Raw genomic sequence first — 24,613 nt, 5'->3', positions numbered from 1 at the left:
TGTGGGTGGAGCTGGGGGCACACTCCTAGCTGCCTGGTATGTATAGCAACCTGAGTTCACTCCCTGCTATCCTCAAGGAAACTGTGGTGGAAGTCAGGCTTGCCTACTCATGCCTGCACTTCAACTCTCCAGAAACAGAGGCAGGAGGAGTCTAAGTTCAGGGCCAGCCTAAGCTAAATAGTGCAGTCCTGTCACAAACAATGATTTAAAGATTACAGAAATATTGTTTGATGTTCTGAAACCCACTACTGTGATTTATCACAGAATTCTCAACTGAATGGGTTCATCTCCATAGATGAGGGATGCATATCGGTTAAATTACTATTCCATCCTGATTTTTTTAAAGCTGGATGGATGGAAAGGGGCCTGTGTCCCTGTATGCTAGTTAAATACATCTCAAGTCAGAAAGCAGACAGGTTTACTCAGGAAACATCAATGGACTTAGATGGAACGTACATGAAAAGCTAAGAAACTCCAAGAAAAAGGTCAAGAAAGAAGTCAGTAGGAGCTCTGCAGACTGTGAAGCTGTGGCAATGGAAAGCACTTCCCTCTGGCCCTGGAGCAGGCAGACAGACTAATGGGATCCTATACAGTCTGGACACAGACGGGCGGCCTTCAGGAAACGTTACAGAAGGAAGAGATTTCACACTGGTGGAGAAAAGATTCCTCAGACATGGATGGGAATCTTGAGTCGCTTGTGAAGGAGGAACATCTCACCGCCACTCAGTGCCAGACCAGTTCCCAATGGAAAGAGACTCAGAGGATCCAACAGAGTGTAGAGAGAACAGACACAAAAACTTCCCTGTGTGTGTGCACACACTCCACAACCTTGTAGGCATGTATGGAGGCCAGAGGTTGATGTGGAAAGAACTCTGTTAGTTGTCCACCATAGAGTTCTAGAGAGGGGATCTATTTATCTACCAGCCATCTATCCCTGTCTGTCCGTCCGTCCGTCCGTCCATCCATCCATCCATCCATCCATCCCTCTAACCATCCATCTATCCATCCACCTATCTGTATATCATCTATCTATCTATCTATCTATCTATCTATCTATCTATCTATCTATCATCTATCCCTCTATCACTCTATACATTTATATATCATCTATCAATCCCTCTATCATTTATCTGTCCATCTATCAATCATCCATCCATGTGTCCATGTCTATGAGTGTATGACACATGTCTGTTCAAGCACAGATGCCAGAAGGGAGCATATGATGTCTTCCTCCATTGCTCCCGCCTGTTCCACCGAGGTAGGGTCTAATCCTGAGTCCTGGGCTTGCTCCTCAGCAAGGCTGGAGAACAGAACACCTCAGCAATCTTCCTGGTTCTGCTGTCCTCAGTGCTGAACTTCCCAGGTATTTGTAAGGAAACTTGTCTTGTTGTTGGATGCTGGCCACCAAAGCCTGCTCCTCATAGTGACAGAGTGTTCTTAACTGCTCAGCCATCTCTGCAGCCATTCCACATTGTATTTTAAGACCTAGTCTCGCGTAGAATCTGGAGCTTGCTGTTTTGTCTAGACTGGCTGGCCAGCAAGTCATGGGGGTTTGCCTGTCTGCCTCCCTAGTACTAGGAGTATAGACACACAGTGCTATGCCAGATTTTTTTGTGGGTGCCAGGGATCCAAACTCAGACTCCTCAGAAGGAACAGCAAGTGCTTTACCCATTGAGCACCTTCTCTTCCCCACAAAGATTTATTTTGATAATTACAGATCTAGTAATCTTTTCAAACATGATACAAAAGTTCAGAGAGATGATGGGAAAGGGATGGGAGGGGGAGGGACACAGAGTGGGGCGGGAGAAAGTTATCAATTCCTTAAGAACTAAAAGTTTCTTCATGGAAATCCTCCCCCTTTTTACCCCTTCCTCCCTCTCTCTCCCTCCTCCCTCCCCTCTTCCCTCCCTTCTTTCCTTTTTCCCTTCCCCCCTTTCTCCCTCCACCCTGCCCTTCCTCCTTTCCTGTATGTTGGGTAGACCTTGCACATGCTAGGCACATGATCTAACACTCAACTAAGCCTCCAGCTCCATGATGTCTTTCTGCAGATAATAGGAATATAAATGCTCATGACAATCATGCAGAGATTCCATTTCACTGCTTGGAGTTGAGAAAAGATGGTCGTCGAGTGGACCTCCTCACGGTGTCATCTCTCCAGACTCACTAGAGTTTACAGCACTCAGAACTGTGTCCACACATCACGGCAGCTCATGGGTGTCACCTGTTATTATGTAGGCTATTAAGGACAGTGGGCATAATTAAAATCTATAGCATGCATACCTTCTGGTCCATCACTCATCTCCTGGGAATTTAGGGTAACAGTGTGGGTGTGTTTACAGGGTACTGGTGCAGATGTAGCCATTGCCCACTGTTTAACAGCCAGAGACAGGAAACCATCAAGAGAGGAGCAGCCGGGAGAGGGTGTCTAGGTAGCCAGCTCCTCTGCTGGTGTTAAGGTAACCAGGGAGATGCTGGCACTGTTGAGTTTAGGAGGAGGACTAGACCTTGGCTTGCATACATCACTGGACATTTCTGCATGTACAAAAGTATCCCCAAAAGGAGAGAGAGCCTTCTGTTGTCCCCAGACTGCATCGTTTTGCCCTGTGTGCACTGTCAAGTGAAAAGGAGATTCTATTGTTTAAGAGTTCATAAGGAGCCTATTAACCCTTACAGGGAGTCACTCTTTTCTGTGTGTGTGGCGAATTCTTGCTTTTGAGCATTTAAAATCTGACCCCTTAGCCTTCAGTCTATGCTCTTGATCTGCATTTTCTTGCAGGAATGCTCTATGTAAGCTACAAAATAAACCATGCATGCAGGTTGCCTTGACTTCAACCTCCTCCCTCCCCCAAAAAATCCTTTTCGAATTCAGTCATTCACTCCCAATTTCAGGCCTTCCTAGCACCTTGGATGCTGGTCTGGAATCTGCTTCTGAAACCAGAAATTGGGACCAGAATTCGTGCACCACAGAGCTGGTTGGTGGCCGTGGATGCTCTTCCCCCTTGTGGCGAGAATGTGTTATAGCAACCAGGCCATTGCCACATGGGTGCGTTGTAGGATTCTCTATGTGGCCAGCACACAAAACCTCAATAGGCAGCCATGCAGGTATCTATCTAAATAATTATTATATGTGGATTTTATACATGGACATGCAATAATAATTTTTGCAAATATTTTTGTAATAAAAATAGTTTTAAACCTGCAAAAAAAAAAAAAACCAAAGCAAAAACAAATAGATAAAAGGCAAACCAACCCAAGCAGGTGTGCATACACAAGCCACACACATAAACACCACCCAAATTTACAGGTGATAAAATTTATGCAAAGGATTGTAGAGTGTGTTCAGCCTGGTCCTTCCTCAGTGTTCTCATCGTGGCTTCCTTGCATGCCCTGGAATATACACCATAGAACCTCCATGAGGCCAATTCTACATGACCATGTAATAAATAAAAAAAAATCAAGATGGCTCTAGAATATGGCTTTGCCAAGTGCATTTTTTATAAAGAGCAAGGTCATAAATAATTTTGGATTTGTGATCCATAGACTCTTATCTGTTGCTGTTTTTGTATGGGGTGTGGTATAGGTATGTGCCTATATGTGTTCCTGTGGATGTGTGCCTATGTGTGTGCATGTGAAACCCAGAATCAGTGCCAGGTGTCTTCATGGATCTATGCCTACCTTAATTTCCCCAGGTTTCTGTTTGGTTGGCTTGGCACTCACTGTTTCAGATAGACTGGCTGGCTGTCCCTGCCCCCAGCATGGTTCCAGGTATACATGAATACTTAGGATCTAAGCTAAGGGCCTCATGCTTGCTAAGGATTCAACTTAAATTATACGCAAATAAACGTGCACGTGTTCCAATAAAACTTTATTTACAGGAGCACCAGTTACATACCTACCAGGCCCAAATGCAGAAGGCTGACAACAGCAAACCCTGGACCGGCACAGGCAACAGGAACTCTCCCGGGGCACTTGTGGGGCTGTGGAAAGGTACAGTCACATACCACGACAGTAGTGGCTTCCTATAGAGCTAAGGACACTCTTGTCTGTGACCCGGCAGCTACAGCCCCTTGGCCTTTCGAGGAGTTAAAAACTTCTGCTCACAGATGCTTACCCACCTTTGCACAAACTTGGGAGCAGCCAAGATGCCCTTCAAGCAGAAGAGTGGAGAAATAAACCATGCTGCCTTCCGAGTATAGACTGTAATTTAGCTCAAAGAAGTGGGGGTGTCGAGCTATGAAAAGACAAAGGAAACTTAAAGCAGTTGCTGAATGAAAGAAGGCAATTTAGAAAAGACAGTGTGTTGTGTAATTCTAACTACGACACTGTGGGAAAGACAGAGAAAGGTTACAGGGTGGCAGGGAGGGGTGAGTGGGTGGAGCGGGGCAGAGGGCAGAGAATCGACTGTAATGTAACAGCAGACACATGTCCACGCCTATAAAGTACATAATTCCAAAAGTTAGCCTGTTATGGTTTGAGTCTGAAACATTCCCCAAAGGCTCATCATTTGAATGCTTACTCCACAACTAGAGGGCCAGGGTGTGGGTGACTGTGAAACCCTGAGGGGTAGGGTCTGGCTGGTGGGAGTAGGGGGTTGGAGATGGCCCTTCAAGGTTACCCTGGTTTCACTGATCCTCTATTTCCCGGTCTCTGGTGCAGTGAAGAGTCTCTACCACATCCCTGCCATCTTGTCCTCGCTGCGGGATGACTGGCATGTTCTGGAAACATGAGCCCGGGGCCAAGAGGTAGCCTAGTAGGCAAAGTGCTTGCCTTGCAAATGTGAGGATGTAGTTTCAATCCCAAGACCGTGTAAAATTGCCAGGCATGGTGACATGCACTTAAAATTTTAGTGCTGGTGGGACTGACTGGGGCGATGGAGAGGATAGAGTTCAGGTCTCCCAGAGAAGTACAGCCATGGGGTCTCTCTGCAGAGACTGCAGCCGTGGGGTCTCTCTGCAGAGACTGCAGCCGTGGGGTCTCTCTGCAGAGACTGCAGCCGTGGGGTCTCTCTGCAGAGACTGCAGCCGTGGGGTCTCTCTGCAGAGACTGCAGCTGTGGGGTCTCTCTGCAGAGCCGTGCAGCAGTGGTCTTTCTGCGGAGCCCTGCAGCTTTGGACTCTCTCTGCAGAGCCGTGCAGCTGTGGAGTCTCTCTGCAGAGCCGTGCAGCTGTGGAGTCTCTCTGCAGAGCCGTGCAGCTGTGGGATCTCTCTGCAGAGACTGCAGCCGTGGGGTCTCTCTGCAGAGACTGCAGCCGTGGGGTCTCTCTGCAGAGACTGCAGCCGTGGGGTCTCTCTGCAGAGCCCTGCAACCGTGGGGTCTCTCTGCAGAGCAGTGCAGCCATGGGGTCTCTCTCTATGCAGAACACCGATGGTCCTTGCTGGCTGAAAGGTCCCTTCACCTGGGAAGGAGGTTATTTTCCTGGGACTTGGAAGAATGATGAAGTCATCGCTGAAATGAGAAAGGGCTGAGGTTTCAGCAAAGAGATCTCTGCAACTTTCCCAGAACCTGAGCTATGACCCTAAGGTCCCTGCACAGAGGGATTGTCCCCATCACAGCTGGAGAAGGTGTGTCTTTCGGGACATCGGTACCATCTCCAAAGCACTGTTGGTTGATCAGAATTTCAGCCTCCCAACAGTGATAAAGGCTCTCAGAATACACCGTGATGGAGCTCAGGCAGGGTCTCTGTGCTTAGAGAAATATCCTCAAAATTACCACCAGGGGGCAGCCGCACCCAGAAGCCTAATGCACCGTACAAAGACCAAAAAAAAAAAAAAAAAATTTTTTTTTTTTAAATCTGTGTGATATGTGTCCACTACCTTCCTCAAGAAAACATGGGACCAGAGCTCTCCTTTCCCATTTTGATCCATTTTATGCATCCAATAGCTACATACACAAGAAAGAGCCAACCCTATCAATCGATGCAGAGTGTGTGTGCGTGTCCTGGGTCCTCATGCCCGCCAGGCTTTTGCTTCTTTCTTTAAGACCTGACTTAGTGTTTATGTCCCATTTGCTCCCATCAAGAGTCACCTACTGATGAGGACTCACGATAGCTACCCCCCCTCCCCCCGGCCTATGTATTCAGGAGATGGACTTGTTGGGATTGTTGAATTACGATAGTATTCCCAGGGGCCACTACATCCAGATTCCAGGGAAAAGTTAAGTCGTTTCCAGGAAAATGGATGCAACTGAGGTAACGGTATCAAATCAGCCCCAGAAACACAGTATTGTAGGTTCCTCGTGGTTCCTGGATACGGAAGACTACATGTGTACTTGAGCAAGCCGCAAAGCTGTCCAGGGACCAGAGGACTAAAGGGGCAAAGGAGGAACAGGGCATGGGGCTGGGGACAGAGGACTAAGGGACAAAGGAGGAACAGGGTGGGGGCAGGGGACAGAAGGACTAAGGGGTGGGAAGGGGGAACAGGGCATGGGGGGAGACAGAGGACTAAGGGGTGGGAGGGGGACAGGGCATGGGGGGGAGACAGAGGACTAAGGGGCGGGAGGGGGACAGGGCATGGGGGAACAGAGGACTAAGGGGCCACTAAAATCATCTATATTATAAACCTAAAAGTTCCCTTAGAGTTGGCCAGGTCATTAAAAACTAAAATCCCAGCACAGAGAAGGGACAGAGACACAAAGTCCCACCCCTAACCAAGAAGCTGTCTGCTGGGAAGGGGAAAAGCAGTTTTCTTCAAAGCTTTGTTTTTGGTTAAATCAGTCACACTCTATGGCAGGCCCCACACCCAGGGTAGTTGGTCAACACAGAACGGACTCCACAGGACTTTGTTTCTTTGGGTGTGTGTTGAAGGGGTGTAAACGGCCGGCAATTAGAATTAACTAGACTAGCTTTAATATAAAATATTCGGCTTTAATAAAGGGAAGAAGGGGAACTTACAAAGCCAGGGTTCCAACGGAGCGCAGGAAAAAAAAAAGAGGGAAACAAACGCACATGGATGTTTTTATATGTTTATTTTGGCCCAAGGGGAACATGCCCAAAACTGAATGTGATTGGCTGAGGTTCCCCATCAATGTGTATGTGTGCATGGATTTTTTTTTTTTTTGAGAGAGAAAGAGCATAAAGTTAGTTGGGTAGAGAAACAGAGTGAATCCAGGAGGAATTGGAGGAGGGAAAAGAAATGATAAAATTAAATTGTGTAAAAATAAAAGAAAAAAGAGAAACAGAAGACTAAATCACAAAGAGCCAAGTCGCAAGGGACAAAATATTTTTTGCTCACACAGGTGTATTGTGTGCTGTGTGTCCCCACCCCATGCCCTGTTCCCCCTCCTGACCCCAAATAAATAGGAAATACTAAACAATAGCTCGTTAACAATTATGTATAGGAAAATAAAAGCATCAGCTTTGAGTCTTTCTCCTCCTCGCCAGAGCTCACTGAGGTTTTGCTTTTGTGACTAGTGGTGGGTTCCCTAGTAAGCGCCATCTTGTCCCTCTCTTCCGCTGCCAGGAGCCCTTGCTGTAATGAAGCAGCCAGGGAGGGTAAAGACTGCCCGAAGAAAGCAAAGCACAACCTTGGGCTGCTGGCTTTCTTCTTTAAGCAGCCAGAGGCCTGGGGTGCCTTCTTGAACCCCACTAAGCCTCAGACACCCCTGCTAGTGTCTAGCGTACTTCCATGGCGCCCTTCAGAGCCCACTGAACGCATGTCTCTTCTAGGGAAGTTTAAAGCCATGCTCCTTGCCAGGCCAAGGTGCTGCAGGCCAGATGAGGAAAGACGGGGCTTGTTCACACTGGGTGTTTGATGCCTCCACGTCAGCCCTGGAATGGGAGGCTCTGAGTCTTCATCCGCATTACGGGGTCATCTAAGGTTCCAGGCCAGACTTCCAAAGCTTTGTCTCCAGTATAAGGAACACAGTCAGAGCTGTGATGTCCGTCCCTATGGTGGTGAGTGTGACAGTCAGGTGAGCCAGCTGTTCTCAAAGTACCGAGTGAGGGCAGCCCAATACAGCATTTCATCAGGAGAACTTGGAGTTCCCTGGGCCAGGGCCATCCTGGGGGAATTACCTGTGTCTGTTACCATGCCTAGGCAGGGGTCCCTCTCGTTTATCTTTTCTGTGTCTGTTTTCCACTCTTACAACTCATTTGACTCACAACGTTGGGTGCTAACGCCTATGGTCAGGCTCCCCATCATCTCGGCCTCCAGTTAGGCCACCGGGGCTGTCTCATGGCAGATGTACATGAAGAAGGGAGCGATCGCATGACAAGATGGGATGACAGAGAGTAGGGAGGGGCAGGTCTTACTTCTTTTTTAAAAATTATTTTAGTGAATGAGTGTTTTGCCTGAATATGTGTATATGTATTACATATGTGCCTGGTGCCTACAAAGACCAAAAGAGGACATCAAACCTCCAAACTAGAATTTACAGAAATTGTGAATCACTGTGTGGACCATGGGAACCAAGCCCAGGTTCTCCCTAAGAGCAGCAGGAGCTCTTAACACTGAGCCATTCCTCCACACACACACCCTTACTCTTTAGAATGACCCTAGTCCTCAGAGAACTGCACTAATCCCTCCCAAGGACACTACCCGAGCAGTCTAACCACCTCTCCGTAGGTCCCACCTATTAAAGGTTCTAGCAGCTCAATGCCACCACACTGAGGACGAAGCTGCTTCCAGCCTTGGAGGGAAACCGTGTCCAAATCAACGTGCTTCCTGAGAGGTGTGTTCTGGGGCTGAGCACAAACCTAGGGTACTTCGCAATCCCATCAGCACCGTTCTCATTGCTGAGACCAGACTCCTTACGAGAGGCAACTCGAGGAAGGAAGGCTTCGTTTTGGCACAGTTTAGAATATGCGTGTGTCTGTGTAAGTGGGATGTTCGCAAAAATACAGGTGCCTGCGGAGTTCAGAAAGAGGGCACCAGGCCTCAGAGCCTCCCGGAACCGCAGTTACAGCTGTGTGAGCCACCTGGCATGGGTGCAGGGACTGAACTCAGGCGCTCTTCAGAAGTCAGTGCTCTTCACTGCTGAGCTATTGTTTTTTTAAGGCTGTTTATGTCATGGAAAGTTTTTCTTTCTCCAACTATGATTTTATATATCAGATAGTTTTGCTGGATATATTAGTCTGGTTGGCCTTTGTGGTCTTTTAGGACTTGGAGTGCATTTTCCAAGTTTCCAATGAGAAATCAGCCATCATGCTGATGGATTTTCCTTTGTGCACAATTTGCAAGTTGTTCATTGTTTTTCCTTTCACAGATCTCAGTATACTTTCACTGTCTACTTAGTGTTTTCACTCTGACATACTGTAGAGGTTTTCTTTCCTGGTCTTGTCTATTTTGTGTTCTGCATGCTTCTTGTATTTGTAGGGATACGTCTTTCCTAGTTTGGGGTAGTTCTGTTATCTTGTTGAGGATCTGGTCTCTGCCATTGACTTGAGAGTCTACCCCCTCATCCATGTTTATCATGGTGTTCCACATTTCTTTTTCTTTTTTTAAAAATTTATTTATTTAAGCCGGGCTGTGGTGGCGCACGCCTGTAATCCCAGCACTTGGGAGGCAGAGACAGGCGGGTCTCTGTGAGTTCGAGGCCAGCCTGGTCTACCAAGGGAGTTCCAGGACGGGCTCCAAAGCTACAGAGAAACCCTGTCTCGAAAAACCAAAAAAAAAAAAAAAAAAAAATTTATTTATTTATTATGTATACAATGTTCTGTCTGCATGTATGCCTGCCCACCAGAAGAGGGCACCAGATCTCATAGATGGTTGTGACCCACCATGTGGTTGCTGGGAATTGAACTCAGGACCTCTGGAAGAGCAACCAGTACTCTTAACCTCTGAGCCATCTCTCCAGCCCTTCCACATTTCCTGTATGTCCTTTTCCTGTAGTTTTTTTTTAAACTTTTCATTTCTTATTTATTTTCATTGCTTATTTATTTATTCCTTGCTTATTAATCTAAACTTTTCTTAATCTCATTAGCTGTTTCATTGTTTCTTCTTTAAACTGCTTGAATTCTTTAATGAGATTTATGGGTTTTTGTTAAAGTCAGTGTTTTGGAGTCCTTCTGGGTAACTCTCCTTGGCATCAGTGAGATCTGTACATGAGTGCTGTCTGGCACGGACAGAGCAGGTTAGGGTGGAAGAGAGGATGCACGGGTGAGTTGGCCAACAGGTTGAAAATGTCATAGGCGGAATGAAATCAGGGGGACAGAGGGGACAGGACTGGTGTGCCGGATGTGTGCAGATCTGGCTGGTTGGCTGTGCTGGGGGTGGTGCTATTGGTCTAGGCGGGCAGGTCAGACTGGGGAAGGTGTGTGAAAGGGATGATCAGACAGACTCTCAGCTGCCTGTAACTCTAGTTCCAGAGACCTGACGCCCTCTTCCCGTCTTCCTCAGGCACTTCACGAACTTCGTGCACACATATACACATGAAACAATAAATCTTTAACTTAAGAGAAAATAAGATGGTGGTCTGGAGAAATGGCTCAGAGGTTAAAAACACTGGCTGCTCCTCCAGAGGTCCTGAGTTCAAGTCTTAGAAACCACATGGTGGTTCCCAGCCACCAGGTCTCCTCTTCTGCCGTCCACGCACACATGCATGCAGAACACTGTATAAATAATAAATAAAGATTCATGTTTAAAAAAAGAAAATGGGATGGGAAAGTGTTTGAGGAAGACACTTGGCATTGCCCTGACCTCTGTGTCCACTCTCTTCCCCACCCTCTCTCTCCTCCCTTTCTCCCTCCTCCTCTCTCTCTCTCTCTCTCTCTCTCTCTCTCTCTCTCTCTCTCACACACACACACACACACACCCCAATAAAATAAAGTCTTAGTAATTAGTACTTAATAGTTAAATTAGTGCTGACATATGAAAATCAAGAGACATCTCTTACAGTCTTACAGAAGATGTCTGTAATCCCATCATCATCCTGCCTGTTTCTCCACGTTTGCTGACGCCAAGTGTCAACACCCTGCCCCTCTACAGGGTGTTTTGGTTTGGTTTCTGTTGCTGTGACCAAAACCAAAGGTGACTTGGTAAACAAAAGGTTTATTTCCCTTACCTGTCCCAATCGCAGCTCATCACCAAGGGAACCCAAGGCAGGACCTCAGGCAGGGCAGGAACCTGGAGGCAGAAACTGAAGCCATGGAGGAAACAGCTGGCTGGCTTCCTGTGGCTCCTTAGCCTGTTTTAGTCTACAACACAGGACCACCTGTCCCCCTGTGGTGGCACCGTGCACCATGGCCTGGGCCCTCTGTGCTGTGCCTTGCAGCTTGCCTATAGGTCCATCTGGAGGGGCAGTTTCTCAGTTGAAGATCCTCTTCCCTCACTGGTGTCAGCTCCACGGGTGACCCATGTCCTCTCTGAGGATGTTCCCTCACTTTTAAGCATAGGGTCCGTGACTCTCTGCCTTGACACACTGTGCCTTAATGGCTGACTTGACTTTCCCCAGGCAGCCCGTACTCCTTCTCCAAGCTGCTGGGGCTGCCTAGGAAGCCCCTCAGACATCTGCTCCTCTTCCAAAAGTAGCACAGTGATGTGAATTCAACTCCCCTGGGCATGGCAAGGTGGCAGACCTGAGAACAGCTCCCCTGGGCATGGCGAGGTGGCCTAACTTATGAGCATGGATTCCTCAGCGGGGTACCTGGGTTCAGTTCCCAGCACCCATATGGCAACTTCAAGCCATTCATAACTTCAGGCGATCTGACACTCTCTCCCGACCTCCACAGGCACCAAGTACACTTACATACAGACAGACAGACAATCAGGCACAAAACTAGAACAAATCTTGTTTTTCAAAAAAGACAATACAAGTTCGTGTTTAAAAATGCTTTAATTTAAAAACTTAATAATACAGCAAAAATAGTGTGTGAAAAATAATGGCTGAGAATCTCTGAAGGCTGAGAATGGTCCCTGGCCCAGCCTGGCCCTCCCTCTATGTGTGTGCAATCAGTCAGATGTTACAGTACTCCAAGCAGATGACATTTTGAGGCTCAGTTCATTCTTACTTGCCTCCTCCCTTCTGCCTCTCCAATGCAGGGGCCAGAGGAGTAGAAGGGAGATAAGACCTCTGCAGTCGGGCAGCGAGCATGAGGCCCAGTCTCCAAGGGCAGATAGCTCCAAGGCCTGGGGACCTCTCTGCCTTAAAAGGCCCAGGAATTCCTGTGGGGAAAGGAGCTGGTGACAGGAGGTCTGTGTGCCAGGAATATCAAGGTCACTGTGTCACAAGCTAGTCACAAGTACTCTGGGCCTTCTCCAAATCTTCCCTCCAGTCTGGGCAGCAGGAATCACGCAGCAGCCACAGCTGAGTTCCAGTGGCTCAGGGAACTCTCTAGACTGCAGGAAAAGTGTCCAGGAGCATCTTGGCCAGGGGAGGAGTAGAGCATTCATTAGAATTCAAAGGACTCTGGGACCCAAATAATTATTCGAGGACAGTAGCAATTCAAAGGCTAATCCACATCAGGATTCTGATGCAGAGAGGTCCCTGCCCCCGCCCCCCACGGCAATCACTGCTTTATGGGAAATGAGAGCTGTAAGCGCTAAATGTGTCTACTGGAGGGCAGTCCATGCTGCGTCAGGGGTGCTTTTCATTAGAGTGTGTGTTTAAACCTTTATTATTATTGTTTTATATGTGTATGGTTGTGTGTGTCTGTGCGTATGCACTGTGCACCGTGTGGAAGTTAGAGGTCAACTTTCTTTCCATATACCGTGGGTTCTGGGGTTCAAACTCCAGTCACCTCTGTGAGTGAGCTTTCAAGGTGTCATGGTACAAAAGCTCCTTGTATCCCAGGTGGCAGCTGGAGAAGGCTGGCACTCAGAGCGCTGGCTCCCATGCTCACAGGGCAGGTGGCCTGAGATGTCTTCGCCTGTCTGCTGTGAACAGCAACCCTGGCGCCACCCCTCACCTCTCCACTCTCCTAGCTCCTTCTGGTTGGAGTGGGAGGGGCAGATACTGCATTAGCTGGCTAGACTGCTTTATCAAAGTCTACCAAGCAACAGACGGGCATTGTCCTATGTTCTCCAGGCTGGAGTCTGAAACGAAGGCCCAGGAGGGCCTAGTGTCCTTGAAAACTCACAAGGAAAATTGTTCCTTGTTTCTGTCCAGAGTCCAGTGGCCATCCATTTTTAGCTCTTTTTGGCTTTTATCTTTGTCTCTGGCATCTCCTAGTGTTCTCCTTGTGTGTCAAGTGTCCCTCTTCTCATAAGGGTATGAGCCCTACTAGAGTAGGACCCGCCTCAATTGCTCATTGAAAGCTGATGGTTGGACAAGACCCTGTTTCCAAACAAGGTAGCATTCGCTAGTGCCGGGGGGCTGAAACCTCAGTGTGCCTTTTAGGACCAAATTCATCCAGCAAGTCAAACCTGTCACCCCAAGGACCCTGCCACATCAGTCCCATGTGTTGCCAGTGCCCACAAACACACCTGCCCCTGTACCCTTTGGGATGGCTGGGGTGGCCACTTTCCCTCCTGCACACCTTGCTCAGGGTACCTGTTCTGAAGGGGTCATTTTTCTACTCTGTCTCAACCCTCTGAGAAACAATTTCTATCCAGATTGAACTATGAGGTGTGTGTGTGTGTGTGTGTGTGTGTGTGTGTGTGTGTGTGAACTGTGAGGGATGCATGCGTTTGTGTGAATCGTGAGCGGTGTGTGAGCGTATGTGTGTCCGTGTCTGTGTGCATTTGTATGTATAAGGAATGCAAGAGGGGTGTGTGATAAGGGAGGAGGGGGAGATAGAAAGAGAATAGGGTCACAGTTGTGAACAAAGAGACATGGATAGGGGGGACACTGTGTTTGGATACCAATTCTGTGACGTTAGCAGAGACCAAAAAGCAGTGGCTGCAGGAGCTGTGGGGAAAACTCTTTCTAAGCAGTGGGCAGGGCACGAAGGTGAGGGGTCTGCGCCGTCTGCACCACTCAGAGTGGATTGCTGTTTCTTTCAGAGCCGCCTCAAGTGTGTCAATGTCCTGTGGGGGACAAGGAAGATGGAGGACATGCCTTTTCCTTTTCAAAGGCTACTTATGAACTGGACTCATCGTGTCCAAGTCTCTGACCAGAACTCAGTCATGTGACCCTGCTAATGTCGGGAGATTTGGGGAAACTCGGCTTGCATTCTCAGAGGTCACATTGTTGCGTCTCTGCTAGATTTAAAAAGAGAAGGGTAGGTGCTGCAAAATTAATTGATCATCTACTAGAGAAGGAATGTGATTTTAGGAAACTAGTGTTATCAATTCATTCCTCAACCCTCAATATCAAAAACTCTGATGGTACCCCTACAATAAAGACTATGACAGGCATGTAACCAGAAAGATGAGATTGTCACATGTAGGGCTTGTCTACGCATAATGAGCTATGGGGTTCACGACAAAGGCTTCAGTTCAGGAAGGTGTGTGGCAGGCTGTTCTACAGCCACCTGGTTTTCAATGACATAGCAGGCTCTGAAGCTCTCCAGAACACGGGCCTGGAAGAACGCTTTGTCTTTCTCCTGCCAGGCGTCCGACTCAATGTACACGTTGAATGGGTCGTGCGAGTGCTCCAGCTTCTTGGAGCGGATGTAACTCAGCATGATGCCCAGGGTGAAGAAGCCAAAGAAACCCAGCACCATGAGGATGTAGAGAGCTTCCAGCTTGCTGTCGTCTCGAAGCTGAGACCTGCGAGCCAGCCCCGACACATTGCCGCCCTGTTCGGCGGTCTCCTGCCACAACATGGTCATCACAGTCGTGGTGTTAGACAGGAACATCTTGGGCTTCAAGTTTTTCTCGGATGTAGAGCAAAATTCCTGAAAGGAAAATGCAACTTAAAATCAAATAATATGAACCAGCCACCTCCTAGCCATGCTAACAGTTCTTTAGAGTCTCAGGTGACAGGGGGAGTGGACGGCCATCCTTCTGTGGTGTATACCATCAGGATGTGAACAGACATCCTTCCGTGGTGTATATATCATTAGGGAGTGGACAACCATCTTTCTGTGGTGTATACCATCAGGAAGTGGACAGACACCCTTCCTTGGTGTATACCATTGGGGAGAGGACAGACCCCCTTCCGTGGTGTATACCATCAGGAAGTGGGCAGACATCCTTCCGTGGTGTATACCATTAGGGAGTGCACAGCCATCCTTCCATGGTGCATTCCACCAGGGAGTGGACAGCCATCCTTCTATGGCGTATGCCATTAGGGAGTGGACACACACCCTTCCGTGGTGTATACCATTGGGGAGCAGACAGCCATCCTTTCATGGTGTATCCCATTGGGGAGTGGGCAGATATCCTATTGTATATACCATGAGAGTCTTACTGGCCTCTCTTGGTCAACTGACGTTTGATTCATTGTAGTTCTGCTCACCGTCCCCTCAGCTCTCTGGTAGGCAGCCATTGGAATGAGTTTCACCAACACGTTACTGTGTCATAAGTGATATGGGGTCATGTGTGTCACCGGGTCTTTCCCTTTTCCCTGACTGCTGTCTTCATGGCCCATTCATATGCTGCATGCATGTGCAGTTCCTTACATTCCACCTATGTCCGTATCAGACACTCCTTTCTCTGCCCACTCCCTACAGAGATGGACACTCTGGTGTCCACTCCGTAAACAAAGCAGAAGCCTGGCAAAGTAGCTCCCTGGGTGAAAGTGCTGGTCATAATTCCATCCCTGGGACCCACATCATATACAGAGAGAGTTGACTCCCACAAACTGTCCTCTAGCCTTCTCGTGTGTGTCCCCTCCAAACACACATACATGTACACAAACAAATAAATAAGCAGATTAATAAATGTACTTTTAAAAAAACTTTTAAAAAATGCAGAGGCAGGAGGATTCCTATGAGTTTGGGTCTCCAGAATGAGTTGCAGGCCAGCCAGCGCTGGTGAAATCCTATCTCAAAAATAAAAATATAAATAATAAACAAAAGAGAGATGCAGCCTCATTCTGTCTCTATGACCCCGAAAATGAATTCTACATTCCTGCACCAGTTCTTGGTGGCTGTGGTAATGGGTGGGGACCTACCCCATGGGTTCATGTATTTGAGCACTGGTCCTGGGCTTGGAGCACCCTTGTTCCGGGAAGCTGTGGGACTTTTACGAGGTGAAAGTGTGGTAGAGGAAGCACAGCACTTGGGGTGGGCTGGAGGGCTTATAGTCCCGCCCACTTCCGTTTCACTCTGCTTCCTGTGTGCAGAGGACAGCTATGGATGGGCTCTGAGTTTGCAGATCCCTGCTTTGTTCCTCCGTTGCTTCCCCTGTCCCAGACTCCACCCTGTTCAGACTTCAGCTCCACAGTGATGCTGGCCAGTGAAACCCCTTAGTAGTGCAACTAACGCTCTCCAATTCAGCCCAGCTCTCACCTCCATTCTGAAGCCTTCTTTGGTATGTAGGACTGGGTTAGCATCGATTGATGCCCCTGCCAGCTTCATCCCCTCCCAACTCTATCTCCACCAGCTGAGCTAAGGCGTGGACCACAGCAGCAAAAGAGCTACCCAGAAACATTTCTTGAGCTGATATCTTCAAAACTTACTACCATCCCACAAACAGGGCCTGGCACTTTAAAGCCTGCTTATTCTAATTAAAAGAGGCCATCAGGCTAGCTTCAGAGCTTCAGTTAACGCCCTTTTCAAGTAGGAAAGCAGCTACCACCCAAACCTACTCTGCTCAGACTTTGGGGTCCCACCTCCAGCTTTGGATTCTGTCTTTGCAATTTCCTGGACACACGATTCTAGAAATGTCCCCAGCTTCTCCTGGGCATGCCTTTTCCTCTTTGAAAGATGGAAAAACTCAACACTGATGTTTTCAAGCTGTTGGAGCAAGCATGGAACGTGGCCAGTGCTGGATTGGCATTTCGTGGTCCTGAGCATGGGTGTGAATGGGTGGTCTTGACGGTCAACTTGACCGGATTGAGAGACACCTAATGATACTGGTAAAACACACTTCTGGCTGTGTCTGTGAGGACACTTCCAAAACTGATTAGCTCATGCAGGCTTTGGTTAGTCAATGGTTAGATCCATAAATGGATTCAGAATTTTAATAGACTAACAGAGGCAGTAGGACCTTTGGAGCTGAGGCTGAGTTGAAGAACGTGGGTTGTCGCTGCCTTTGAAGGGTCTGCATTCCCCTTGGCCCCTTCCTGATACTGCTTGCTGCTTCCTGGCTGCAACAGGTGAGCAGACCTGCTTTGCCGTGTGCTGCTCCAGCCTCACCACAGCTCAGAACCGGTGGAGTCAAGCAACCACAGATTGAAGCCTCTGAGAGTGTGAGCGAAGACCAGCCCGTCCAGAGTGCTTTCTCGGTGTCTGTCACAGTCCTGGAAGTGACTGACACAAGGAGGTCATTCAGCCTCACCTAGAAGTTGCACTCTAAGAGTCTGTGGCTTCAGGCTTAGGTTTCATTTTGCCATGGTGGACGACTGTGGCTTCTCCCCCCCCCCCCCACTTCCTGGAAAGAGCTTTCGTGAATGAGCTCTGAAGCTCGTCTGTCCGATTGCTAGCCTACTGAGTATGTGCAGAGGCCTGTTGGGGTGGAGAAGGTTGAAGAGACATCAAACTACTGATTCCTTAGCGAAGCAAAAATCTAGTCCCTTTCTGAGCCGGGGGACAGACAGGAGTCATCTAGAAACAGATCAAAACTCACAGCTCAGTGGTTTTTCTTAAAAGAGGAGAAACCATTTAGGGAGTCTCAGGCCCCTCCCCCAGAGAAGAGCAGGCATTGAGCTGCTCTTTTGGAGATTTTATTTCCCAAATCCCAGCGCAACCACACTGACCTGCTACCAATTGCTATGAGGGAGTTCTCACAGAGCAGTGACTATGTGGGAGATGGCAGGCAGCACTGGGGGACCCAAAGGTTAATTGGTTTAGAATCAATAACTCTACACATTAAACTAATTTCAGAGTCAATTCTGTATTTAATTTATATTTGTGGGTTTGCTAAAAAGCCCCGTTTCTTAAAACAAGGTGGAAATTACCATGGCCAGAAGAAACAGGCCTGAACATCTGTTTCAAACCCCTGGGCTCACACTGCCCTCCCTCTCCTTTAAGGTCCTCCTTTAGCCAGAGAAGCACCTGAGCTACAGCTCACTGAGCTCTGCCTCCAGGGTCTCCTAAGACTTAGGAGCAGACTGGGAATTTGCATGTCAGGTGTCTTTTTGAGTTCTCGGAGCTCAAGCTACCACTCTGGGCACCAGGCTCTTCACTTTGAGACTGTCTGTGAAGCACTTAGAAAATAATGACGCCTGGATCCCACCGCAGAGATGTTAATGATGTTGCTCCTGCCCGACACCGGACTTTTAAAAAGCTTCCTGCTATGGTTTGAATGTGTCCCCAAATCGGGTGCTGGAGAGAATTCTCAATGAAACCGCGCTGAGAAGTGGGGCCTTTAAATGGTGGTTAGGATGAGTTGGGGCTGTTCACCCCACTCTCTTTCTTCCCTCTTCCACTATGGGATAGTATGGGAAGAAGGTTCTTGTTAGGTGTGTGCCTTTGGCTTCAGCCTTTCAGCCTCCAGAACAGGAAGAAGGAACTGTCCTCTTGTGTGTGTCTCCTGTGGTCCATACTGGACTTGAACTTACTGTGCAAGGAGGATGACCTTGCATTCCTGCAGGTCTTGCCTCCACCTCCCCAACGCTGGGACTCTATTATATCACCACGCCTAGCTCACACCTGCTGAGGACCGAGCCCAGGGCACCACACACTAATAAAACGCTCTCCCAAATGAGCTACACACCCAGCTGGAAATGAATTCCTTGTGTTACTGAGCCTAGGTGCCTTTTGTCATAGAGTTCTCTACCCCTGAGTGGCACTAACAGTCAGGTTTACACCATCTAGGCTGTGCAGTGGAAACGCAGGAAACGGACTGATGTTTTCTACAGAACACCTGGCAAAATTAACTGTCTGAGATATAGAGCGTGGCTTTATGGTCAAATGTTCTCATCTTTCTGTTTTCCAGATCTTTCGCGGTCTTGCATGCTTCTCCAGCAAGCATCGCTTTCATGATGCTTGTGCTGGCTCGCCCTGGCATCTTACACCATGACTAGCTTTATGCTAGGCCAGAAAAACCAGCGGAAGCACCTGCCTTTCAGATAACAGCTCTACAGTTTACAGGTATCGTTACATACTTTACATGACTGCATTGCCTTGCTTTTGCTAAATGTTCCCTGCACCCCACAAAGCCTGCAGACAGTTCACTATGGCATTTCGTATACTGAGAGTTCAAATGAGTTTGTCAGTGGCCTTGTGACAGTCCTGGCAGAAATGACACAGGGTCCAGTCTGCCATTGGGAACTTATGTCAGATCCCCAAGTTCACGTGCATGACAGTGGCAGAGCCCCCACAGCCCGGCGGCCCTGGTGTCAAGACTGTGGGACTCAGACGGCTGGGAGAGCAACTGATCCATTCATTTTAATTTGCAGAAATCTGAGCCCCACAGTGCAGAGATGATAACCCCAGGGTTATCTCTCCTATCAAAACACACGAAGCATAATTCTTTAGCTACCAGTTCCCATCTTATCAGTACAGCAAAGGGAGTTTCTAAAGCCTTGTAGATAGGAGTTGGAACCAGCCACTTCCCGGGTCAGTTGGGTCTCACATGTGAGGACTGGTTTTAACATTCCCTGAACTATTAGAGGTTGGCCCCCTCTCAGTTCTCCACGGACACTCTGTCCCGAGAGAGCCATTGGTCTGAGTCATTGAAGTGGGTCCAGGCTGGCAAGGCAGCAACAGTAAGACCCTCGAACCCACAGCTTCAGCCATAACCAACCCTGGGCTCAGGTTGTGTGGAATATTCTCACCCAGGCACTGACTGGGATTTCTACACATTTCCACAGATCTTGGGCTTGAGACAGGGCATGGTCCCAGGCAGAATAGTGCAAGTGTGTTTTTTCCTCAAAAGCTCAGGCACGGAGCTGCAGGCCTGCTGGAAGTCGCTCAGGACTCAGGCCTTGGGAGGCTGAGCAGAACTGAACGGCTGTGGCTGTGAGTGGAGCCTGTGTGACCCCCAGTGTGCCCTTCTGCATTCCTGCCCCACCCTGCTCCGTGTGCTCTTATTAGGTTACCTATCAGCACCAATAACAGTCTGGAAGCTTCCGGAACAAAGGCTTTCCTAACACTGGCAACATTCAGAGGACTTGGGTTTTGCTCACCTGGCAGGGCTTTCTTCTAACACTTTAGGTTCCAGGATAGACGGGGGAGCTGGGAGTCATGGCCAGAGCTGGGGTCTGGCTCCTGCCCCTCTCAGGTTTGGGTGAACCAAAGAGCCTCCCCTAATGGCTCCTTGTCTCAGTGGAGGGGGGGGGCATTCTTGTTCTCACTGACAGGATTCCTGGAGCATTTCCTCGAAAGAGCACTCCTTAAGCGAGATGCAGGGGTTGAGTCTCTGAGGCATTGGGCCTTATATGTTCAGAAGCAGACTGTGAGCAAAAGCAATTCTAGATAGGCCTGACTTGGATGAGCGTGACCTTGGCTGAACCTAGAATTTACACCAGTTGTCACTTGGAAGCAACTGTCTATTGCTTGTGCCTTTGTTTCAACCCTACGTCCAAATTCTGGAAACACACATGCTACGTTTATCCCTTAGCAAGGGGCCTCCAGACTCTCCAGGCAGCAAGCTGGCCTTGCCTTGGTCTTCCATTTCTCCTCTGGGAACTGAGGCCGACAGGGCTTCTCAAGGAATTAGGCCAGAGTATGGAGACCCAGAACCGCGAACGGGAAAGCTACTCTGCCATCTCCTGGCTGCATGCAGACTGCAGCCTCTGAATCTGGTTCTATTCCCCCGGCATCCCCAGACCTCCCCGCAGGGGACAGACATGAGGAATGGAAATGCAGGCATAGAAGGTTCAACAGGGGAGGGCTGTGAGAATTTTGGATAAAGAACGAAAGACAACTGAAGTCGTTTATAAGGAAGGCGGTAGGAACGGTACCTTCAGCAAGTCAAGTCAACCCAAGAAGCCTCAGTTTCCCCATTTGAAAACTTGGGATGGGGAACTCTACCCTGTCTACGTGCACACACCACAGGGTTGTAAGCAACATCAAATGACCCTGCCATGACCTTTGCCCCTGCCCTTTTCAGGAGCATGTGTAGACCGTCTCTGTGGTCATGTGCTATAGGTTCTTCAAAGGCTAGATGGAACGGCAGACTGTGAAAACCCCACCTTGTCTCCCCGTGCTGGCTGCTCGTGGTACCAGTCTCTCTCTCTCCTACGATTGGAGTGTTGGCAAGTCTGGACTTTTCCTTCCAGGAACCTCCCAAGTCTGTAGACTATTATCTACTTCTGTTCCCCACTCCGGCTCTTAGATTACTTCAAGAAAGACTTGCTGTGTAAACGCGAGCTCAGGGTCAGACTGGATACCACTGCAGTGAGAGAGCAAATAGGAAAGAAAGCGCATTGCATTCTGGGAGTCTTCTGTGAGATGACTGCAGGAAAGCCCCGGAAATGCAGAATGTTCTCCTGCTAAAGTTTATATTGTTTTGTTTATTTTTAATAAATCTTTTGCATGATACAATTTTCATTATCTATATTGCTATATATGGATCTGAAACTCACCCTATCTCCAGAAAGATTTAAGGCTACCAAACGGCAAGGTTTGAGAGCAGGGATCTTTGTGTCTGCAATTTTTCATTCTCTCCAGAACAGCTGGAACCGAGGCTGTGTCTGGTGGGAATGCAGTAATCATTCATCAGAAGCAGGCATGCATGCATGAATGCATGACTGTCTCGAGTTCCATCTGACCCCCAGCAAGAGACCACACAGGAGTCTGCTCACCCCAGAGATGTCGATGACCTGTGTGAATCTCTCTGAGGTCCGTCAGCTTTTGTATTTGGGGTTCATTCCCAATCCACTATCACAGGCAAGCCCTGCGGGGTGATGTCTGGGCTGTTTCCTTGGGAATTTGGGGTTCCTTCCTCACTTGCTGGAAAAGCCCAGGCAGAAGTTTTGGCCCCAGTTGACTGCCTGAAATTCCCACTACTCCCAAGAATTCAAGCAGTGCCTGTGAACTCAGCAAAGGGCCCATCTCCCTGGCCACACATGGCAGCTACAGTTAGTCTTCCTTCGTGGGGATGGCCAGTGCTTCCTGTGCTGAAGTGAGCTACCGGTGCAGAGACATCTAAACAGCCCAGGGCGGGATGCCCTAAATGACCCAGAGAGCCCTCTTGATCTCAGTGGAGTGGGGTAGGGATCAGGCACACAGCTGGGCTGTCAACCAGCTTTCTTCTAGAACGTTACCATTCCCTCTGCCATCATGATCTGATAATAGTCCTGTTCTCCAAGTCCTGTGCCTTTCCCGTGGGAAAAAGGCCAAAACCCAGGAGCCTTCCTGATCAAAATCAATACACGAGTAAGGTGATAAAAATGAAATCAGTCCCGTCATGGCTGCTGTGCCTTCTATTGCTGAGCTGAGGGTAGGGGCTCTCTGAGACTGAGCAATGGGGTGGTGGTTTTAATTTCCTTTTGATGCTTTAAATATTTTCCAAATCTTCTCCGAGAATGCCTATGAGTTAATAAAAGCAAAATGTTTTCCTATGACTTCCCTGGAAGTGAAGACAGGCTGACAGGGGTTTGGCTAGGGGCTGAATAACAGTCCCAGTATGAGGGGCATCTGTAGGCCAAGACTGAGACATGGTCCCAGGAGGGCATCTGTTCCAGGGGCAGCAGCCCCGGACTTACCGGGTTGGAAGCAGAGGGAGCCCGGTGTGCAGCGGGGTTCTTGGCTCGTCCTGAGGTTGGGCTCCTCTAGCGGAGCCCTAGGATCCTTGTGCGGTGCTGTTTGGTGCGGGCGGAGCCTCACAGAGCCCGGGGTGGGGGTGGGGGAGCGCTCTGGCCCTGCTCCGCCTACATTAACCAGTCCAGGTCCCCGAGGTCACCCAGCCCATCCTGCACCCAGCACCAAGGGCAGGGAGCACGTTGAATCCGGCGGGTGGGCTCAGGGCTGTCAGACAGTCTGTAGGAGAATCAAGAGAACAGACCTGGGGAACACTGGACAAACACCCCGTTAAACAGCGGCAAACACAGTCACCTCAGAGATGGCTCAAAACCTCTCCAGATTCCTTTCCCTTAATATCCTTCTGGGTCTCTGTGGCCTTGCAGCTACTCAGAGAATCTATATTGAGTATCTACTTACCGGGTGCTTGGTCCTGGGTGAAGGGTGCAGAGGTGCCCAGATAGTTGGGGGCTCTGATGTAGGCAGTCAGTTGTTGGAGGCACCCCAGCCCTGGCACCACCTCCAAACTTCTTAGGCCGGTGTGTACCGCCTTTTTCTCCCAGCGGGAGCAAGTCCTAGAATGACTCAGAGAGCTTCCCAGCCTGTTTGTTTCATAGTGTTACCCACCATCTGGGCAGGTGCAAGTCAGCGGGAGGCTGCCTGGTGAAAGGGTCTGGCCAGGCTAGCCAATGCCATAGCAGCACAGGCTTTGGACGTGGGTAGCCACAGTCAAGGGTCTGTGGTCTTCTTCATCTGGTCACTTCTAAGTGTGTTCCTGGGAACCCTCTGCAGGTGGAGGCCCTCCCGCGGCTCTGCCTGCCACACTCCAGGGCAAGACTTGATAGAGGCAGCTGCAGAGCTGACCTCATGTGGGTGGCGGACTCCACAGTTAGCCACCTTGTAAAGACTGCCTCTAGCTTCTGACATCTAATTTTATTCTGAGAAATCTATTTTAGGGAGAGGATCTGAGTTTAGAGAAGTCTTAAAAATACAAAGGCTCTTTACAGGTTATTTACAATAATTAAAATCTCGATATCTAAAACCAGAAAAATAATTAAATCACGGCATATATAATACAAGAGAAATACCATATGAAGTTACTAACGGGTTGTAATGTGGTGTCTGCCTGTTTGCCAGCTGGCTGAGACAGTCTCACGGTGTATTCCCAGCTGTCCTGGCACACTGTATGTCCACCAGGCTGGCCTCAAAGTCACCTATCCACCTGCCAAGTGCTAAGGTTAGAGTCATGCCTCGCCACACCTGACTCAACACAAAAGTAGCTTTATGCTATAGTGTTACATGCAAAACACAGGCCCTAGGCTTTACACGGAGAGCAAAGCATTATTTCCAGAGGACGTAAGGAAAACCACCACATGACGTCAGTCTCGACTCCATTGTCACTGTCTGATGTCAGTATGGTCTGCTGTGGGAATACCCAAGGGGGATCTGACTGGTTCTGCTCTCTATATTCGATATCTGTTCATGCTCCAGAGGGGGAACCCGTCAACTTGGTCTAAAAGCTCCTGATCTTTCTCCTCAGTGCTGTGAGCATGAGCATCTGTCTGCCCACCTCTCCAAAGCCAGAGTCCAGCGGGCAGGGAAATGGGTGAAGAAGACTGGAGCAGCATGTTTATCCTACCAAGCGTGTACGTGCAGTCCTTTCATACACAATCCAGACCCAACCAGCTGCCTGGATCGCTATCTCGCTCATCAGGGCGTGGGACGATGCCTCCCATCTGTCCCTGGGCATTGTCAACGGGAACATTTCCAGAGTGCATGTGGCAGTGTCTTCAGCTCTCTTCCCGGTTCTCTCCACTTTATTATTACACAGCTGCCCATGCCGGTCTGTTTGTCGCTGTGAGGCAAGCTCTGCCCTTGGGGAACCTGAACCAGCTTCCCCATCTATTCCTCTGCTCCCTTTGCTTTCAGCCTCCCCTCTTCTTGTCTTAGGCGTGATGGATTTGTAATCCACCTTCCTCCTCCTCTTATCTTGGTTCCTTTACT

General features: G+C 48.9%; 1 protein-coding gene across 2 annotated transcripts; it reads right to left on the bottom strand.

The window, feature by feature from the left end:
- Window positions 1–13,869: 13,869 nt before the first annotated feature.
- On the bottom strand, window positions 13,870–22,650 carry Kcne1 (potassium voltage-gated channel subfamily E regulatory subunit 1). 2 transcript variants are annotated; one of them, XM_041673430.1, is made up of 2 exons: window positions 22,576–22,650; window positions 13,870–14,713 (listed from the first exon to the last, which is right to left on the bottom strand). In XM_041673430.1, exon 2 carries the CDS (start codon window positions 14,672–14,674, stop codon window positions 14,294–14,296), a length of 381 nt encoding a protein of 126 aa, XP_041529364.1. In that variant the 5' UTR covers window positions 14,675–14,713; window positions 22,576–22,650; the 3' UTR covers window positions 13,870–14,293. The 2 variants fall into 2 exon arrangements, with proteins under 2 accessions (XP_041529364.1, XP_041529365.1); XM_041673431.1 differs by lacking the exon at window positions 22,576–22,650 and adding an exon at window positions 21,061–21,134.
- Between the last annotated feature and the right edge of the window lie 1,963 nt (window positions 22,651–24,613).

The sequence above is a fragment of the Microtus oregoni genome, unplaced genomic scaffold (genome assembly GCF_018167655.1).
Source record: "Microtus oregoni isolate MIOR12 unplaced genomic scaffold, Mior012 000023F_ref0000262, whole genome shotgun sequence".
Lineage (NCBI taxonomy): Eukaryota > Metazoa > Chordata > Mammalia > Rodentia > Cricetidae > Microtus > Microtus oregoni.
Note: the sequence above shows the minus strand (reverse complement) of the source record. Positions and strands in the feature narration are given on the sequence as shown.